The sequence below is a fragment of the Lutzomyia longipalpis genome, chromosome 3 (genome assembly GCF_024334085.1).
Source record: "Lutzomyia longipalpis isolate SR_M1_2022 chromosome 3, ASM2433408v1".
Classification (NCBI taxonomy): Eukaryota; Metazoa; Arthropoda; class Insecta; order Diptera; family Psychodidae; genus Lutzomyia; species Lutzomyia longipalpis.
In genome coordinates, this window is record NC_074709.1 from 2,766 (window position 1) to 22,404 (window position 19,639).

General features: G+C 35.3%; 1 protein-coding gene across 4 annotated transcripts in view; it reads right to left on the reverse strand.

The window, feature by feature from the left end:
- Positions 1–273: 273 nt before the first annotated feature.
- LOC129794309 (T-box transcription factor TBX2b-like) overlaps positions 274–19,639 on the reverse strand; it is a 71,250-nt gene continuing 51,884 nt past the window's right edge. For all 4 annotated transcript variants that reach the window (XM_055835106.1, XM_055835105.1, XM_055835104.1 and 1 more), the window contains 3 exons: positions 12,442–12,709; positions 7,500–7,637; positions 274–1,959 (listed from right to left, as the gene is read on the reverse strand). In XM_055835106.1, the coding sequence (XP_055691081.1) occupies positions 1,162–1,959; positions 7,500–7,637; positions 12,442–12,709 (1,204 nt within the window). In that variant the 3' untranslated portion in view covers positions 274–1,161. The remainder of the gene's footprint in view (positions 1,960–7,499; positions 7,638–12,441; positions 12,710–19,639) is intronic.

A 19,639-nucleotide genomic window follows, 5' to 3' on the forward strand; every position in this document is an offset into this window, starting at 1 on the left:
AGAAAAGAAATCCGTGGCACATAAAATTTTAAAATCTTTGGCAGTACATACATCGGAGGAATGCCATGGGAAGCAGAGTATTAAAATTGCGTTAATTAAGACACAATCCCCGCACAAAGTGGCCACTTAATAGGGAGGAAGTGATAAAATGTCTATTAAAGATTCACTTTACCTTTTTTTTTATTCTTCATACTAAATGAAGATGTTGCGGATCAGTTGCTTAAAATCCTTAAAACGCCTTCGCACCCACCAAAAGAAAACCACAATTTCGTATTTGTTTTTTTTTATTTACAAAAAATATTTTTATTCTCTTTGGACATACAGAATAATCTTCAACCAATGCATGTTTAATAATCTTTACAATTCTTTTTGATTCTTTTCTGAGTATACGATTTATTTCTGGGGATTTTTTTTTAACTTTAATATTCTATTGAATAAAACCGTAAAAGTCCTTTTAGAAGTTTTAAGAAGGAAATGAATGTTCTACAAAATAAATATTTAGTTTTTTTCATCTGATAGAGAAAAAAAAAGTTTAGGAAAATTTCTTTGAGGATTTGAAAGAACTGAAAAATATTTCGTAATGATTGCACTTAGAGACAACTTAATAAAAAACTTGTAAATTAAAGTTGAATATAATTCTTCTACATACTAAATATTCTCTACATGTCTATTTTTTTAATTTCTATTTTCTTTACAATTTATATTTTATATGTAATTATATATTTATTAGGGTGATACGCACTGGAATCTTACATACATGAATGTATGAATGTACATAACAAACACTAAAATCCATAATAAATCCTTTTTTATTCTTCTTAAATTTTCATTTTTATTCATTTTCGTTTTAAATTTAGAATTGTTGGGATTCTTATTTTTTTTTGTATGTAAAAATTCTTTTTTTTTACGAATCATTCATTTCACACATTAAATGGCACTAAAATTAATTTCTTTTATTTACTATAAATTACGCACTTAATATCGTGGGCAGGTTCTTGCCACAGATTCGTTCTTTTGAGGCACTTTTGCTTTTCTACGTGTCGTCAATTATTAATCAAAAAAATTAATGTTTAATGAAATGCACCGCAATTCAGTCTAGTAGGCTCAGATGAAGATCTTGGCCGAATGATTTTATTTTTATTCACTGTGACCAGCTTCTTATTAGTTCTGTTCCTCACGTCCAAGGATGGCGTCAATGGTGAAGCTGCTCTTTCGTGCTGAATCACCGCCATGGTGGGTGGGTGAGATGGGACTTTCGGCTGTTGGGGAACGCATCGTGTGCGCCGCCGCGAGATGCATTAGCACATTCCCGCCAAAGGGAGTCGTCGCGGCGGCTAGAGGTGGGTACGGTGGCCCATAGGCACTGAGTATGTCATAGCCAGCAGGTGGTGTCTGTGGGTGGTGATGTGGTACGGGATGCTGATACGCCCCCAGAGGCAATCCTGAAACACGCGAGAAGTACAAAGCGAAGTCAATCCAATTTGAACGTGCCGCCGCGGCTGCACTGTAGTGCTGCAAAATTGTCTCCGGTGGTGCTGGAAGGCCACGCATTGCATCCACCACATCCACACCACTAGGGGCCGTGGTAGCCATTGAGCGTGTTGGGGAGGCATCCTCGGTATTTGTGGAGGGTGAACTCGTTCGGCTGGAACTCCCGCAAATTGATAAACCACTATCGTCCAGCGATGACACTGATCCCGATGAACTATTTGTACGCTTCCTCTTTGGCGGATGACGCGCTGCTTCGTCCGTCATCGTTTGGGCCATCGTCGGATCACTCTTGGACGCTTTAAGCGATGTCCCCATCAGTGAAACATTGGATTTGAGCGTGACTGACGATGAACCAGCACTGCTGCCATTTGTAATTGTTGATTTGCGTTTGCATCGCGACTGCCCAGTCTCACGGAATCCCTTTGCAAATGGATTGTTGTCGATCTTTAGCTTTGTGATGTTGTCGTTCTGCAAAAAGAAAAAAAAATGCAAAGAAAATTAATTTACCTGTACATATACTAAATTTAAAAGAATTTATTTTGCAAATATAAGAATTTAATAAAAAGAATTAAAGACTGCTTTTAGAAGGTTTTGAATCTCTTAAAAAGTTCAGGTGAACCACCTTACTATATTATTGTTTAAATTGTCACTCTTTGAATCTTTGGCGTTGAATGCTCTGTGCCTGCATCAGAGAGCCCAAAGAAAACCTGCCAATCTTCATGTTCAGCTAAAATTAATAATCTTTGTCATGTCTGTGGCAATCTGCAAAGGTTTCAAATGAAATATTACACCATCATCGTAAGACGATGGCTTTAGCCATAATTTCCTTCATTTTTTTCCCCTAATGCACAAAACATTCATATTTGTCGCATCAATGCTCAACGAAGCTGAAGGCGTGCATCATGGCGTGATGAATATTGGCGCGCAAATCTTCCTTCTTTTTCCTTAGGAACTTTTAATTTCCCTCCACCCCTTTCTGATGTGCAAATCTCTCGTTTTTTTTTTCAACGAGGACATCATCAACTCTTTTTGCAAAATACATAGGTACGTACACTTGAGTGAGCGCAATTTTTTTCTTAGCACACAGAATGGGTGATTGAGGAGGGGAAAAAAAAGGTGAAGAAGACTCGATGAGGACAGTCTGATGGTGATCCATGTTTCAAAGAGATCTCCCGAAAATGCCGCTTGCTGTCGCCTCTTCAGAGAGAGAGAGAGAGAGAGAGAGTGGAAAAGGGAGCGACGGTGAGGAGGATCAAAAGCTAATCCAAGAGCGGTGCTTGTGATCTGATCACACACTCCACTGACTTATTAGACATTCCCTGTCTCCTCAATTTTTTTTCTATACATACAATCTTCATGCAACTCGGTTCCTTTTACTTATACCACCAAAAAGGATCTTTTTCTTCGTCATTATATAACTCCCACACCCTCCCTCCTGATGTGAAGGATATAGCGCGAGGGTGAGAAGTGGGATTCCTTTTGCACCTTTTTCGCGTATTTCACGCATGGAATAAAAGAAGACGCTGAAAGATGTGTACTCGCTGGCCAGATGATTCCCTCCATTGCGTGACACAGCATGAGCCTTTCGGCAGAGATGAAAACATTTCAGATGCAAGATTGGATCGATATTCAAATATTAAATTGATTAATGCATACATACTTTTGATGGTCATGACAGTATCGCGATGCGATGCGAAGAATTTAACAAACGAGAAATTATCTTAAAATAATATATGTAGGTATACCTCATATATTATACACTATAGGGGAAGACGGGGTAATTTGGCCACTTTGGCAAAGTCATTAATGGGAATATCTCAAGTATGGTAAATGCTAGAAAATCCATTTCTCCACAGTTTATACTCCCCATAGAGATAATCAATCGTACCAAGTTTGAGGAAAATCCGATCATTAGATTTTCTTTTATTTGATAAAAATCATTTTTTCACTTTTTCAAGTGCTTTTGGCATTTTGAATGTACGTCATTTTCGTAAAATTTTTAACACTTAAAAATTAACTTTTAAGCCATTAAGGGTCATTGATCCATCATAAACACGATAGTGACATGCATTTTCCGATATCGCAAACAGATTTTCCTGTGGAAATGGTTTTATCCGGAAAATTGGAGTGGGGTAATTTGGCCACTTGAGTTTTTCCGGCACATTTTCCGATGAACATTTAAGATATTTATTGTGGTTATGCCTTTTAATGTTTTCTTACAGATTATAAGCAAAGTAGGATAAAAAATTTTAACTAAAAAAAGAAATTTACGATAATTTGAAAAATGGCCTTTTTTAGACTTTTCCCGTTTATGGTTCAGAAAATGTTAAAGTTTGAGGCTCTGTTAAATATTTTTATCTGGCAAATTACTGGAAATGAATCTTAGATAAATATCTTATCTTCCAAAAAAATAATCGAAAAAATAAAATTTTTTTATTGTCCAAAAATTTTCATGTTTAATAATTTGTGCGCCAAAGTGTCCAAATTACCCGTGCTCGGGGTAATTTGGACACTAAGCTAAGGGTCCAGGAGAATGGAAAATTCACCCATTTCTCATCGAGATAGAGAAAAGTGTTATATGGGGAAGTTGTAGACCGGAAAATTTCCTACAAAATAGGGCTATTTGGTTTTCTTCATACTACCATACTTACTTGATATATTCCAAAAACCGCCAAAGTGGCCAAATTACCCCGTCCTCCCCTACATATAAGAGAAGAACAATCGAGAATAAAATATGCTCAAAAATATTTATGAAAGTTTATAAGCAGTTAAAATATTTTCTTTCTTTTCTTTGTAAAAAAAAAGATTTGTAAAACATTTTCTTTCTGTGATCTAAAGACATTAATTTAATTGTCAAATAATTCAGTAAAAGTAAATTAGAAGAAAATAAAGGACAAACCTTTAAAACTTTTCCAGTGAATAAATTTTTAATGATCTTATCTTCAAAAATTTCCACCCTTTTCTTACATTAAAAAATATTTTATTTAGTTCCTTTCTGCAATGTTTTTTTTTGTAATAAAAAATATCCGTTAAAATAGGGAGATTAAAGCTTTTTTATGCTTCTTAAAAGCAAAAGTTGGATTCAAATAAATCAAAGAAAATCTTATAATAACATCGAAATGTACTGTATTACTGAACTTCTGATCGCTTTCATTTAAATTTCCACAAAATCCATCGAAAATTCTTTGAAGGAGATTTTTAAAGAGAAGGAAGGAACATCTCAAAAAAATTCATGATAAACATTTAAAAGAAAATAAAGAGTTTTATATTATGTAGTTCATTACTGCTCTCATTTCATTATGTAAAATTTCTGCAAATTATGATTGCAAATTGTGACGAGTGATATGTTGCTGGCATGAATTGTAGATTGAGAAGAAGTTATACGAAAAGTTTGAACAATGCTGTTCGTGAGGTAAAATCATGACTGCAAGTGTTTGTAAATTCAATAAATTCTTCATCATCATCAAGATTCTTTTTTTTGTTAATCAAAATAGGGAGGAATTTTGTGTTGCAAATAAAATAAAATTGTCTTGAGAGAAATTTTCTTATTTCGTATTTCGTTGAGCTTTTTCCAAAGAAAGAAAAATCTCCAGAACGTGCTCAAATACTTAAAGATCACAATCTTTATATTATGCACTTATAAAGCTCCTACACGCCCCTATGTAATCAAGTTCAGATCACTGTTAAGGCGACAAAACTCCCTCATAACAAAAGACTTCAACAAAATCACTTCTTCAATGCTATTTTGGTGGGGAATATTTTGATGTAGATTTTTCAATGGACAAAAAATTATCAATGATAAAAAGGCGGACTTTTCGTGTGAATTCCATGCATTAAAAATACAAGAAGAATTTTTTTAAAGAGCTCAAAGTGCGGTAGCTTTCAATCACATACTACATAGGTACATACATTTATACATAATGCCTATTCGCTAAAGTGCACTCAATATCAATTGAATGGAATATTTAGTACCTCCTAGGCTAATGTGAAATTATTTGAGTGAGTGAGTTAATTTGCACACAGATTAGACGCTCTTTGAGCTTTTTGTTTATTAAAAGCGCGCATAGCAAGAGGCGCCGCCGTGGTTGGTCGTTTCATTGGACGGACACCCACTTGGAAGTGGGATTAATCAAATATAATTTCCATGTTTGAAAAAGTCGACAGCTGGTAATTATTACACACACACACACACTGCCTGTGCAAGTTTACAGAGATGCGAGGAATCATTGAGTTCAGGCTGTGCTTTTATAGATGCACCGCAACACGGTGTTGGAATTTGACTGGCCGCCGGTGGATTTTCTCAATGGAACTCCAACCAAAGTTAACATGCTAAATGGGATGGAGATCCTCTTGCATTTGAATTGTACACCACAATCGATTAATTGCACATTTAGCGAGAACTCTCTGGAATAAATTAATGTCATCTTACAGAATCAGAAAATATCTCACAGAGCTCTTACAGTATACCTAAGTACTTTTTTTCTCTATTTAATCTCATTTTATTTCCCTTGTAAAAGATGCATTGAAAGTGTGAATGAGTGGACGTTTTAATAAAAAAAAAAAAAAATTGAATCGCCCACATTTGGCAACATTATCCATTCATTTTTTTTGCATTTACAATGTTTTTCATCTCTTGCAGATGTGAATTAAGTGGAATTTCTCCCAGAATGGAGGTTATAAGGCGGTGGCCATTTGGGTTTAAATGGTTTCTTCTTAAAGTGCCACTTGGTGCAATTTTTTTTCAGTGTACGCATGCATTCTGGCTAAAGAGGCTGTTCATTAATCGAATTTCTCGCAAAACTAAAAATGAAATATTCTTCTTATGTTAGAAATGATGAGAATTTTAAGTTTTTTTGCGAAATGTAAACAAATCACCTTCAAGTGAGTGAGAAATGAAGTTTATCCCTTTTGGAAAATCAACTAATTTTAATCACCTGATGAAGACTTCGAGTAAACACGAAGTCTTCAAGGCAAAAATTCAATGAATTATGCAATAAAAATTTAATGAAGCGTCACTGGAAATGAATAAGTTGTGCTTTTGTTTCTTATAATTGCATTATTCCTCATAAGAGTATTTTGGCTTATCAAATTTTGTAAGATTAATTGTCAGATAAGAGAAAATCTTTTTTCTCTAAATTTATACTTAAAAAATTGTTTCTAATTCCCTAAATTTATTTTAAAAAAAAAGATATAACGTTTTCATGACGAAGGTTCTGTTTGACATCAAAATTAATCAAAATATTGAATTTCTCAAGGAAAAATTCACAAAAAAAAATTAAGATCAGACATTTATTTGGCCAATTCATTAATTAGCATCCCCCACAAATTGACTTAATGCAGAAAATGATTTTTTTTCTGTCCTTCCTCACAGAGAGCGAACGGTCCACGCAGAGAGATAGAGAGACAATAAAGACTTTGTACCACACTGTGGTGAATCGCCAGAACGACGACATCGGGGTTTTAGGACAAAAGGCAATGCGTGAAACTCGATCTGGCGCCCAAAGAGATTCGATTCATTTAACAAGATTCCCTGAAGAGTGAACACTGTGTTTTTCGGACTCTCTCTCTTGCCGGCAAATCTCTGTTCTTTGCTTGGAGTCCTCTCGGCTAAATGTGGAATGAGAAACACCAGAGATTTGAGCGATAGCTTTACAAAAAAAAAATGTACGCGCAAGGAAGAGATTCACAGAGGCAGTAGACATGAGAACTCCCAGACAATGGGAACAAGTGACAAAATTACGAATGAGACAAAGAGGAAAAAAAAAGGAAGATTTCTTCCTTGCATATTGTCGATGCTTTAGACCAGGAATAGTGTCGTCAGGGAAATCCACTTGAGGATGCGCCACGAGAGGAAGGACAACAGGCACTTGAACACAGTGAGGGTACTTGAATGGAGCCACAGAGGACCGAACCTCTTTTTGTGGTACGTATTTGTGTGACAAACAAACCCTCCTTATGAGGATCATTAATGTGATGTTGTTGATGAGTTGAGCATCCACATAACTAACCTGATATGCAGTAACTGCCACAAAGTCCGTGTCTTGGAAGAAAAAGACCTGCGACGGTGACCAAGGAATTTGGCTAGGTTCTGACGTTCTGATCACATGAAGACGGGGCTTGTACTTGTGCATACTGGTGAGAACGACCTGCAAAAGGAAAGTATTTTTTACATTAATTTATAAGTCTTCTTTAAGTTTTTTTTTTTTTTTAAATATTCTAAACAAAGAGTACTACTAATAGCAAAGATCCTAAAAATCACGATTTAAATAAATTTTACGACTCAAATCACAAGAAAAGAAAACGTTAAAAGAAAATATAGTTTATAAACATCATATACAAGATGATTTATGCTGTGAAGCCACCATGTCGTTGTCACATCCTCACACCACAAGAGATGTGGGAAATATAATCATAAGATGTGTGACGAATTTAATTCTATCTCCCATACAGGAAATTATCCAAATCATCATCTCTTGCGGGCAAAAATGCTTGGGAAGACAATTTTCTTACTGTTTGTCCCTCAATAAAACATCAAATTTATCCCAAGTGGATGCATTGGGAGGTCGAAACAAAAAGCTCACAGTGTGGCAAAGTTTTTCTTGGTACATATACGGCATTGCATGACATGGAGGGATCCCCTCATAAAAATCGCACAATATGTGCAAAGCGATATTGCATTCTCATGTCGTGCCGCGGTGGTGTATAGCGCCTTTCGGTATAGTAAATGCAGGAAGAGAGTGTGATGAAAATTGGCTGCGAAGATGGGCGCCAATGGTGGAGCCCGAAAGAGCCGTGGAGGAAGAAGCTTGAGTGTGGTCAGTGGGCGGTCCTCGGGTCTTGGACCTACAATTGAGACTCTGCTGCTCTCTGTGGGGAGAGAATGGCTGATGCTGTGGTGTGCGCTTTGATGGTGATGCACACCCGAAGAATGAGTCGGGTGTTTGCTTACATTGATTGGATTTGGCTCGGTATTAAGCCACCAGGGAGATCCAATTCGTCATGCATCTTCCACATTTTCCACCTCTTTGCGCCGTGAAATCTCTCAATCACCACAAAACAAACACCCTCCCATATGGAACTCATTGTTATGTATTATATTTTTAGGTATTTATATACATTATGTAGGTATTAAATAAATTGGATGAATTGATGTTGCTCAAAAAGAAACATTTTTAAACATCATTAAAAATGTCCGTTTCTTTTGAGAAAAAAAAAGTGGCCAAAGGAAGATATTTGTGTGTGTGTGTGTAAAAGGGAAGTAAGGAAAAAAAGCTAATGGTAAAAGATGATCCTGTGCTAAATTGTTGTAGGCTTGACCTAATTTCTCTTGCAAATGGATTTTTTAAATTATCTTTTTTTTTAATTTTTAATTAAGATCAGTTTTGCTGAAATTCTTATGAAAATTAATGAATTTTTGAAAGTAAAATTTTAGGAAATTGACCAGGATTGTTTCTCCTTATTTTTCAGTTTCCTGAGAATTTCAATCAAATTTTTTCAGCTAAAAAATTATCTAAGCATTTATTCATTTTCTGAGTATTCTTTTAAACTGAATATCTTCCTATAAATCCCTTCTAATTGAAGAGCTTGATTACGAAATCAGCGTCAATTTTACTCTCAATATTGAGGTGCATTTGCAGAGAATTCACAACATTATGTACAAAGAGTACGGAATTTTGAATAGGAGGTACCACAACAAAGTGTTCGGTTGGCATTTATTGGGTGCAAATTGAATCACAAAAGCTTCGGTGTCCCTCTAAACACCTTTTGTGTCCATTTTTCACACAAAACGTATTCCATTGCTGTTGCAGGGTGAAAATGCTCCCATTGATGAGCTACTGCTGGAGGCTTGTTGTTTATACTACCCTCCCTTTGTTACCACGTCTAGCTGCCACATCACCGCATACAGTAGCTCACAGTCAGCAACAACAAGAGAAGATGTGAAGGAAGAAAAAAATAACCCTCCAGGACAAGGGATGTCTTTCACAAGAATACGATCATCACCATTCTTCCAGCCTTAATCCAATATAATATGTACTTATGGTTCATCTATACTCATCCCCGTGGGGAGTGAAAGAATATCTCCTCTTGAGAAAAGAATGGTGATCAGTTGAGGAAGAATTGCCCCTTGCGGGGTTCTTTTCTTAGGTACAAAAGTACAGAAAAAAAAGAAAGAAACTGCGAGGAGAAAAAACTCATTATTACAGTGGCACACAAAACGCCATCAATATACCAAAACCACTCGAAAAGTGAGCCTAATCCTCCTTAACTTAATCACAAGGAGCTATATTCTACAAGGACTCTCTTAAAGCCTTCCTTTCGGTGTCGTGAGATTCGGAGAAAATTTCACGAGAGTTGAAAAAAATAAGAAGAAATAAATGACCATTTTAATAGTTTATGCACAAATTATTGAGCAATCTTTTAATAAAATATTTGGTTGTCCAGAAAAATCGTTCGTGAAAAAAATCTGAAAAAGCATGAAAAATAAGTTGATGGAAATATAAAAAAAAAACTAAATATTTCTATAATATTAAATTTTGTGGAAAACTTTGCACAAATTCTTATTCAATTTTAATTCATCCAAATTAATTTTCCTTCATAGAAATAAATAGTATTGCTGCCTATTTTGTAGCGTTTAGCAATACATTTAGACCTTTCACTATGCTAAAAATCATGACTAAACAATAGCATGAGTTTGTTTTAAATAATTCTACGAGAATGCAAATAGGTTTTTTGAACACGCAGATTTATTTTTCTCAAACTTATTTTTCTTTTGTGAGTTTGATTTTATGAAATTTTCTTGAATTCATTCAATTCAAATGCATTTTTCTGCATTAATACAGCTTTCCTTGGATTTTTTTCTTGAATTTCTAATGCGCTATAGTGGAAACATTGCGTGAAAAGTATAGCATGTGGTAGGTACTTTAAAAGAATTCAACAGGGTGGTTGAGGGTGTTTTCAAACATCCAGCCAGAGTATTTTTTTTTAACGAAAAGAGAAAAACGAATTTTTTTATTCATAAGGTCCTTAGATAAAATTTTAAAGATATTTATTACGAAAGAAATCGTGTTTTTCAGCAACGTAGGTATACTTATTTAAATTCTTTTGGACATGTTTTCCGCAACAAAAGCCCCAAAGCTATGCCATCGTCTTATTGTGTAATAAAATTATTTGCAATTGAACACATTTTGTTGCTGTCTGTTCACTTGAAGGATCATCTCTGCTTTGTCACTCTCAATTCTTTTGCAATGCTTGAAGGATTCTATGTGTGCATAGCTTGTCGGCATGTTTGTTTTCCTGTTTTCATTTTCTCTCTGATCTTGCCCCGACCCTCAATTCATCCATTTTGTATATTTATTCTTTGCAACAACAATTACTCGAGACCATCATTTTGGCGCCATTTTTTTCACACAGTCAGTGAGCATTTTTTTGGTCAAGAAAGTTATAAAAAAAAAGAAACAGGAATAAGATTTGCCGAAGGAGGGAAATTGATGACAATTATGGGATTTATATTTTTTTTATGTACTCCACCCGAAGATAGGACAATTGCCCGGGAGGAAGAGATCTCAATCAGTAAAATAAACATATAGTGAGTGCTTTTTGAACAATTTCTTCTTGCATACAGGAATCTTTAAAAAGTATTGTGGAGAAAATCATGCGAAATCACGCAATTCGTTACACGTGCACTGTACCCAATGATATGAAAGAATGCCAAAATCATCTTCGGGGGACTTTCAGGTCCAAAAAAAAACCGCCCATGAAGATCCACAGAGGTGGCTTGCTTAATTGCGTAAAAAACCTCTAAATATGGGCAGATGCCAAAGTTTCTCTGTATGTAATTTATTCAGTGTACAGGGATGACACGTTTAATATCTTGTACGTTGCAACTACGTGATGTTAACAATCACCATTCATGCAATTCTTCTTTTTTTTTCTCTTCATTCACCTCTTCATCTGATTAATTACAAAAGCTCCCAAGAGTCGAGAAGTTTTTTTTTCTGCATTTGAGAATTTATTTATATTTTGTTAAGTCTGCACGAGGAGACACCTACTGCATTAAATTACCTCACCAACAGAGGGAGGATATAAGAGTTGGGAAATATCAAAATTAAACGTAATTTCCAATTAATTAAAAGATAATGTGGAAATTTATCAGAACCGTTGCAAAATTCTCTGTAGATTGTCTTCCCAGATTCTTCTCGATGACATTCACTTCTTTTTTTTACAGAAAAATCAGAAAATTTTTTGTAGTCTCTTTAAAATCACCATCAACTACTTATACCCTACTTTACTGTATCAGATTACCTGGCAATTATTTCTTTTTTATCTTAATGAGAACACTTCAGAGAGATCTTCTGTGTACAAGGAAGTGTGTGTGTGTGTGTGTTTAGAGACTAAATTAATCAGCACACTAAATAAGAAAATTACTCTCAATTCTCTTTGATCTGATTGACCAACAAAATGCCAGCATGGAGTGGAATCCGATAGACAGTACTGTACTGACACACAAATTCTTTCGCGACAACTTAGGTCAATTGTGGATGAGAAAAAAAAACAGTGGCCCATTGTTTCAATGTGAAGTCATACTTAAGAAAGTACATATCTCACAAGCACAAAGGGAGTCACAATTCAATGTGATTGGACATCTTTAAGAATCTATTTTACAACCAGTTGAATTTTCTCAGCAACAAAGAAAAAAAATATACGAGGAATTGCAGAGATTTTTCTCGCATAGGTAGTAGTTTTTAAAAGTGGCTATTTTTGTACATAAAGTCCTTCTACGCTACCTTATTCAAATTATAAAAAAAGAAATTTTATTGAAATGGATTTCTTTAAGAAATGAGATTATTTTTCCCTAATTTCCTTCAAATAATTTCTGAGCTTTCTAATTATATTTTCGCGTTTATAATAAGATCAATTATTAAAAAAAAATTAAAAAGAGTTAACACTTACATGTCCATTGCTGTCGAGGGTATTATTGGTGAGTTTAACTTTGCTAAACGACACCGGTTGAGAATTCCAGTGTGATCCTAGGGCAGGACTGTCGGGATGAAGGTACATTCTCTGAGGACTCTGTGGCTCAGCACCACCTGCTGGTACCCACTGGGATCCGCTGAATTTGTACCGACAATCCCCAATTGGGACCATCTCCAGCATCAAACAGTAACTTGCATCGTCCTCAAGACCTGACAGAGTTACTCGCACGGACGGGAACATCCGTCTGCAAAGACAGAGAAAGTTTTCTTTTACAGAAAATAATTTAAAAAAAAAGAGAGAAATTATCATAGAAATGATCTCAACAAAAACTTCCCTCTTCCTGTGCTAAAAGTAAATGAAGAAAAAAAATGCGACCTTTGTTGCGACACTTTTTTGTGGACAAAGGAAAAAAAAATGTTGTCTTGTGAAATTATTGGAATTTTATGCAAAAAAAAATCAAGACAGACGAAAGTTTGCATTTTGTGATGTTTGTTTGTACAAAGAAGTAAAAAAATACATCGTAGGGGAAAAGAAAATGTATTTTAAGTGATTTTTGCAAAATTCAACAATTCTGCAAATATTAAAAGAGTATGACACAAAAGGTAATTTGCAAGGGTCAAGATGTCTCCGTGAGATTTTTGTCACTTCAAGCTAAAAATTCTTCGTAACACAACCTCTTTGTCTTTGTTAATTCCGCAGTGTCTCGTCGTGTCACCCACTTACTTAATTTACATTCTCTCTTTGCTGCCCATGATGGACACAGCCCCCAAAAAAGAATTACCACCTACTGCGTAAGATTCTCCTTGAAAGTCTCTGTGTCTCAGGTGCAGTGAGAATTACCTGATTGATTTCTAAGAGAATGACTTTCTTTTTACCTTTTACCAAACTACATATATTTTGAAGAAAAAAAATCTCAGTTGTGAGTCATTCATGGGGGTGATTAATGGAGAGAGAGAGAGAGAGAGGTGAGTAAACTCAAGAACATTCGACCCATTAGCAAAAGCATAATTTTCGTCAAGAGTTCCCCATAAAACACTTGACCAAATTACCTTCTGCAAAATTGGCTAAAAGATTTTTAACTATCATGCTACTTTTACTCTTCTCTTCCTCTCTTAAGATCCCGAAAAATGCACATACATACAGGAGTTTACCTGGGGTAGAGTGGTCAGAAGAAGAGTCATACTCGGGAGTCTCTCTCTCAGTGACTTTCTTCATATTTTTTTCAGGAGTGTGTGGAAAAAAATCAATATAAGGGACATGTTTTATACCTCTCAATGAAGCCTTAGAAAATTCCTCAAACATATGCGGGGGTTGAATAACTTCAATTTTAACCTTCATGTAAGTCTTTGGTTTAGACATAAGAATTAGTACATATTTTATTTTATTAGATCTTATAAGTATATACTGATCTGTTTTTTTTATTTAGATTTTATTTAAGTATTAATAATTTTTTTATGAGTTGTAATTGAGATTTTTTCAATCCTTTCTCAATCTGCATAGCACAAAATTTAGCAGAGCTTTTAAAGCTTCGCCTTATAAACTTCTCGTCACCTTTCCCCGATTTCCCCTATATTCGCAATATTTTCCGTTAGCATTATTGAAATTCATCCACACAAATTCCGCCCTTTTTGATCCCATCTTTGGCATTCCAATTCCTCATTGAGTGCCCCCCTTTTTCCGCGAAAGATATGGCATTTTGAATGCCAGTCAGGCGAAGAATTTGCACAATCCTTCTCCAAGAAATTGAATCATCTTCATCCCGAAAAAAAATCACAAGAAGAATTCCACTATATGCCCTCATACCGAAGAAGAGTTTCTTCGTTCAGCAGATGTGAGTGGAATGGAGGAAAAATAAATAGACGCGTGTTGATCTTTGGTGAGAGACAGAAAAAAATATTTATTTTCTAGTTTTATCAGAAAGTCAAATCAGGACCTTTTGTGTGGTGAAACTGTCACATCTTCGTATAATATTATTTTGGAGTGTCGTCTCAGGGAGTTTTGTGTGACATTGATGGGAAAAGTGTCGAATTTCTCAGAGTGGGTTGAGACTCCTCTATACATACAGATCGTAACAGCTTCTGCACTGCTGCTTAAAAGGCGTGGGATGATGGAATTATGAGTGTTAATAAATTTTCGCTACACGCGATACGACGATAGAATTGCAAAAAAAACCACAAATGTGAAACTTCATTCAAACTGAGGCGGAAAATATAAATTTTAATTGAAAATTATTTTTCGTTTATTTAACTTGAATATTTTATAATTTTTTTTGTAATTTTTATATTAAAGTGAAAAATATAAGCAAAATATTCGTGAATTTTTAAAAATGCTTAATTATCTTAAACACAAATATATTAAAATCATGCCATAGTCATGAAAGGGTTGTGAAATGAAAATTGTCTCATTACAAACTTTTTCTGTGTATTTTTTTTCTATGAAAATTTGGCGGAGTTTTTTAATGATGAGACAATACAGACAGCTCAGCATCGCTCTTGATGAAGAGTCAGTAAAGCAAGAAATTGTCAAGAAAACCCATTAAGGCTGAGTAAACATTTAATCCTTTTCACACCCTTCCCCGAGGATTCTTTAGGTATATATTTATGTACCCTTAAAATACATAAGAAATTATACCGCGCAAATACACCGTGGTGTGTGGAGTGTGAAAGAGAGAAGATGCTGATGAGGGTACAGAGATTTTTCTCTTATTTGTGATCACGGGTGTAATGTGTTAAGATGGGGGCGCGAGGAGGAGTCGCGTCAAATGTAAATTTATTCAAAAAATTACTGAGAAAACAAGTTCTTCCTCCTTCATGGATGACCGTGTATTTGTACCGAAATGAAAAGACAAACAGAAGGTTGAATAATGGACCTCGCGCGGTGGCCATTGCAGATGCACTTCTTCTCGCCATAGTTGTACATTTAATTAAATGTGTAAAGAATTTTTCCCTCTTTTTTTTCATTCAATTTACACTAAAAAGAAAAATTTTCATAAATTTCCATTTCAGATTAATCTGAGAGGAAGAGAGAGAGAGTATGTGTTTGATTTGCCCCCAAACTTGTACCACACCCCACGAGGAAACATCTGCTTATCACCTTTTGCATATTCACCTTTTATTATCTCCATGATAATTCCAATTTGTTGCTTCACCCTGTTTACACTGACAGCTTAACTCATATTCTCATTAATTATTTTACCTCCAAGAGTAACAAATTGCTGCACTTTTTTTCTGTAAGTTGCAATCGAACACGACACTGCGCGAAATTTCCAATAAGACGTGTTAAAGATACTTTGTTTAATCTTTCAGCAAAAGATATTACACTCTGTTCAATTTTTTTTCAACATTTTGTTGTAAAAGCACTTCCAGCAATGTTTAAATACAATGTTGACTATATAAATTTGTGTCTCTGCCAAAGGCTAAAATATAATATTTGTATACGGAATTTCTTGAAATTAAACTGAATGGCATTCACCTTGCTAATCCAAGAATTAATTTTCACTCTAAATGTTTATTATAAAGACTTTTTTTTAACTGCAAGTAATTAACAATGCTTGCATTTTATTCTTTTATTTTCTTTTAAATTTTACTGAATAAAAAATTTAAAGGTGTTGGTAAAATTGGATATTTTAAAAAACGGATTTTCGGTCTTATTCTCGGATAATTAGATTTTATTTTTTTTAGGCCGGGAATAAAATCTAATTATCCGAGAATAAGACCGAAAATCCGTTTTTTAAAATATCCAATTCATCACCCACGGTCGCCCCTCTACAAATTGTTGGTAAAATGTTTTCTCCGTTTAAATAAAAAGAAATTTTACTTTTAAATCAGGTTTTAAATTCCTTTTAATGTACCTACTAATTTTGCAATAAAGTATTCTAGAAATAAAATCAATATAAAAAAAATTAATAAGTTCTATTAGTGAAGTGGAGGTGCCGGGTAACTACCAGGCGTCTCCATCTCATCTCAAAAATAATTTAAAACTTCACATGATATCAAGGAAAAATTTTTCAGCTTTCTCTGTAGTCATAACAACAAAGAAAATGTTGCAAAATAAACCCATAAAAGGGTTCCTTAAGTTTTATATTCTCTCTACTTTTTAACATGCACCCCAAAATGCTAAAATAAATATTCATTTTGCAAAAAAGCTGTCCGGTGTGCTAAATTGAAATCTTTCGCAACTTCTTTTTCACCTTTTTTCACGTTAATGATTGCAGTGTACTTCCTCGGAATTTTATTGCTCAATTAAATAATAAATATATATTTTTCAATAACAAGGTATTTTAGGCAGTATATAAAAAATGATCCATCATTGCAAATGCAAAGAGGGGTGTCTGAAAAAATATTTTATTCAAGTCGTCAGAGGTCTTTTCTTGTGTGTGCTGAAGATGAATAAATTTTGGTCAATTTTCTGGCAAAAAGTCTTGTAAGGAAAAGATTAAATTTAAACATTTTTGGAAGAATCAAAGGGCAGTGCAGGAAGAATATACAAAGTGTCAAGAAATTGAATCCAGTTGGAAATGGGAGAGAAAATTTTGATTTATTGCCATGATTTGACATACAGCAGGACATCCCTTTTCCTGTGAGAGGATGACAGTTAGCAGATTATGCGTATTATGTAATAAGTTTATCTCATGTACATATTTCTGTGTGGACCATTACAGGAGGGGGAAAGTGTCGGAAGGTCATGCGGTGGAGTCTGGAGGTGCGCGAGGAAAAGAAAATGATACGATAAGGAAGCTGCGTGAAAATTGATGAAAATTGTTAATTTGCAGATGATAAATGGCCTCTGGCGGGATTTGAGCAACCGGTCTCGAGTGCCAATATCCACACATTCATCATTCTTCCGTGGACAATTAGACACACACGATGAGGAGCCTTCAGTCGCCAGGTATAAGAGAGATATTTAGCATTCGAGGCGCCCTGAAACCATACACAGCAATATATACATACATATAGTGCAAAAGGTGAGGCCCCGTGTGGAAGGATGAGTGTAGAAGGAGCGAGAGAACTCTCAAGCCAGATTACAACTGCTTCACCATCAAGTGGGGTAATTATAGATCACCACACACATCAACTTGCTTATTATTGTTTTTTTTTTGTATACGCACAGTGGAAAAACAAACATCCAATTATCATTTTGCCCAACGTATATGCCTTTCTGCATCTTCACATTGTCCAATCTTCCCTGCCATGGGGCCCATGAAGGAATTTCTCCATATACCCATCAAATCACTCGCTGAAGATTGGCAGTCTCATCCAACAATCCAGAGGCGCCTCTGAGGTTTCCTAATCTCTCATTCTTTCTCTTTCCACTTTTTTTCCCCACTTTAGGGCAAAATTCTCCATTTGGTCCTGATGTATACACACATATATGTATACATAATATTCGTTTGGATTTGCACCTCGTTGAAGAGTCCCAACCAAATTGGCCGTTGAGAGATTGCAAAAGAGTGAAGAAAACGGCAGACATTCAATTAATTGCTAAATACAACTATCCTGGAGGTCCAAAGTTTTTTTTTCCTCTCGTGCGATCTTTCTCCTCACCTTTTTTATACCATGCCATAAGGGGAGGATAAGTGCGCGAAATATCTGTGTCTTCAAGAAGATAATCTTCTTTAACGTTGATTTCTACTTTTTATTGTTATTATCTAATGATTTTGAAAGACAAGAAAAAGAACTTTCTGCCGTTTTTTTTTCATCAAACTTTGCAAGTGACGCTTTATGTTGAAAATGAATTTAAAAAATAATCGAGACAATTTCTTGAAAATTGAATTGATTAAAAATCGGTCCAACTTTTTTGTACTTATCCACCCCGTATAAAATCTCGTATACTAAGCATCCCAGTCAACAATATAATATTACCAACTCTTTCCCAATTGGGTACCATCATTATCCAATTCACTTCTTTTTTTTTGGTACATTTTGCCCTCTGGCCACGGAGAAGGCGCCTCGCACAATTAATAATTATGACGACGACGATGGCGACGACGAAGCTCACCAGGTAATTTGGAGCACGAAGAAAAATGAGGAAGGTGGACGGGATGAGATGGTTTTAGTAGAGAGAGAAGGTGAGGTGAAAAAGAAGGAGCCAATTCACGAATTGACTGCGAAGAGGAGTTATGACCATAAACACTCTATTAATGGCCCCTCACATCGTGAGACCCCAGAGATGCCACAACCAATACCAAAATGTTTGTAACATGTTTCGGGGGCTATTTTTCACGGACCACAAATGCTGCAACGTGGTGCCGGAGAGCCGGGGAATGGTAATGAGAAGGGAAATGTGCACGACGATCCTCTTGGATGGTTCAAAAAATGTATTATATAGGTATATGAATGAGGAGCGAGAGGAATTCCAGTCATTTCGTGATAATTCATGTTTGGAGGGCAGAAAAAAAGGGAGGAGAGAGTGAAAAGTCATCAGCACAACCACTAGCAAAAAGGTCGTAAAACTTCACTCTCTGGGTGGTGCTTCGTGTGTGTATTAATTAATAATTAGGGAAGCCATTTGAATACCATCGCGAGGGATAAACACAGCTGACCAATTAAAGAAGGAAATAAATAAATAAAAAATAATGAAAAAAGGACTAAAAACATCAACGGCAAAAGGCTCGACCGAGAGGATGGTTAGATGGAGCAAGGATAAGGTCATGCATCCTTAAAAAAATATTTTCTATGATGAACAATTATTTTTTCTTGCTTTTCTTTTCTAATTTATATAAATTCTTTTCAAGGGATCACCCAGGATCAACCAGGATTGACAATAAATCAAGTTTTTATAGAAAATTTGCCATACTTGGGCAGGTTAATAAATGTGCTCAGATTTTTATAATAATTTTGTACTGTATATAAATAAGATTGAGATACAAGAAAAATCTTCCACAGTTTGCCAGGAAGATTTTTAGCAGCTCAACATGAGAACCTGCGGACGGAAGATTAATAGAGTCTTGATCCTGCTGTCGCAATATAAGCTGACGAAAACAAATAATAAAGTGAGAATGATGGTCAAAAGTCAGGCGTCATGAGGAGAAGAAAAGAACTCGATGATTCCTCTTTTGAGTTGCAACACTCCACTAAAAAATAAAACACAAGCCAGGCTGTCATTTTTCGCATGTCACGACCCTGTCTGGTGCCATTGAGGAATTTCAAACCAAATGTGTTTCTCTTATTCTCCC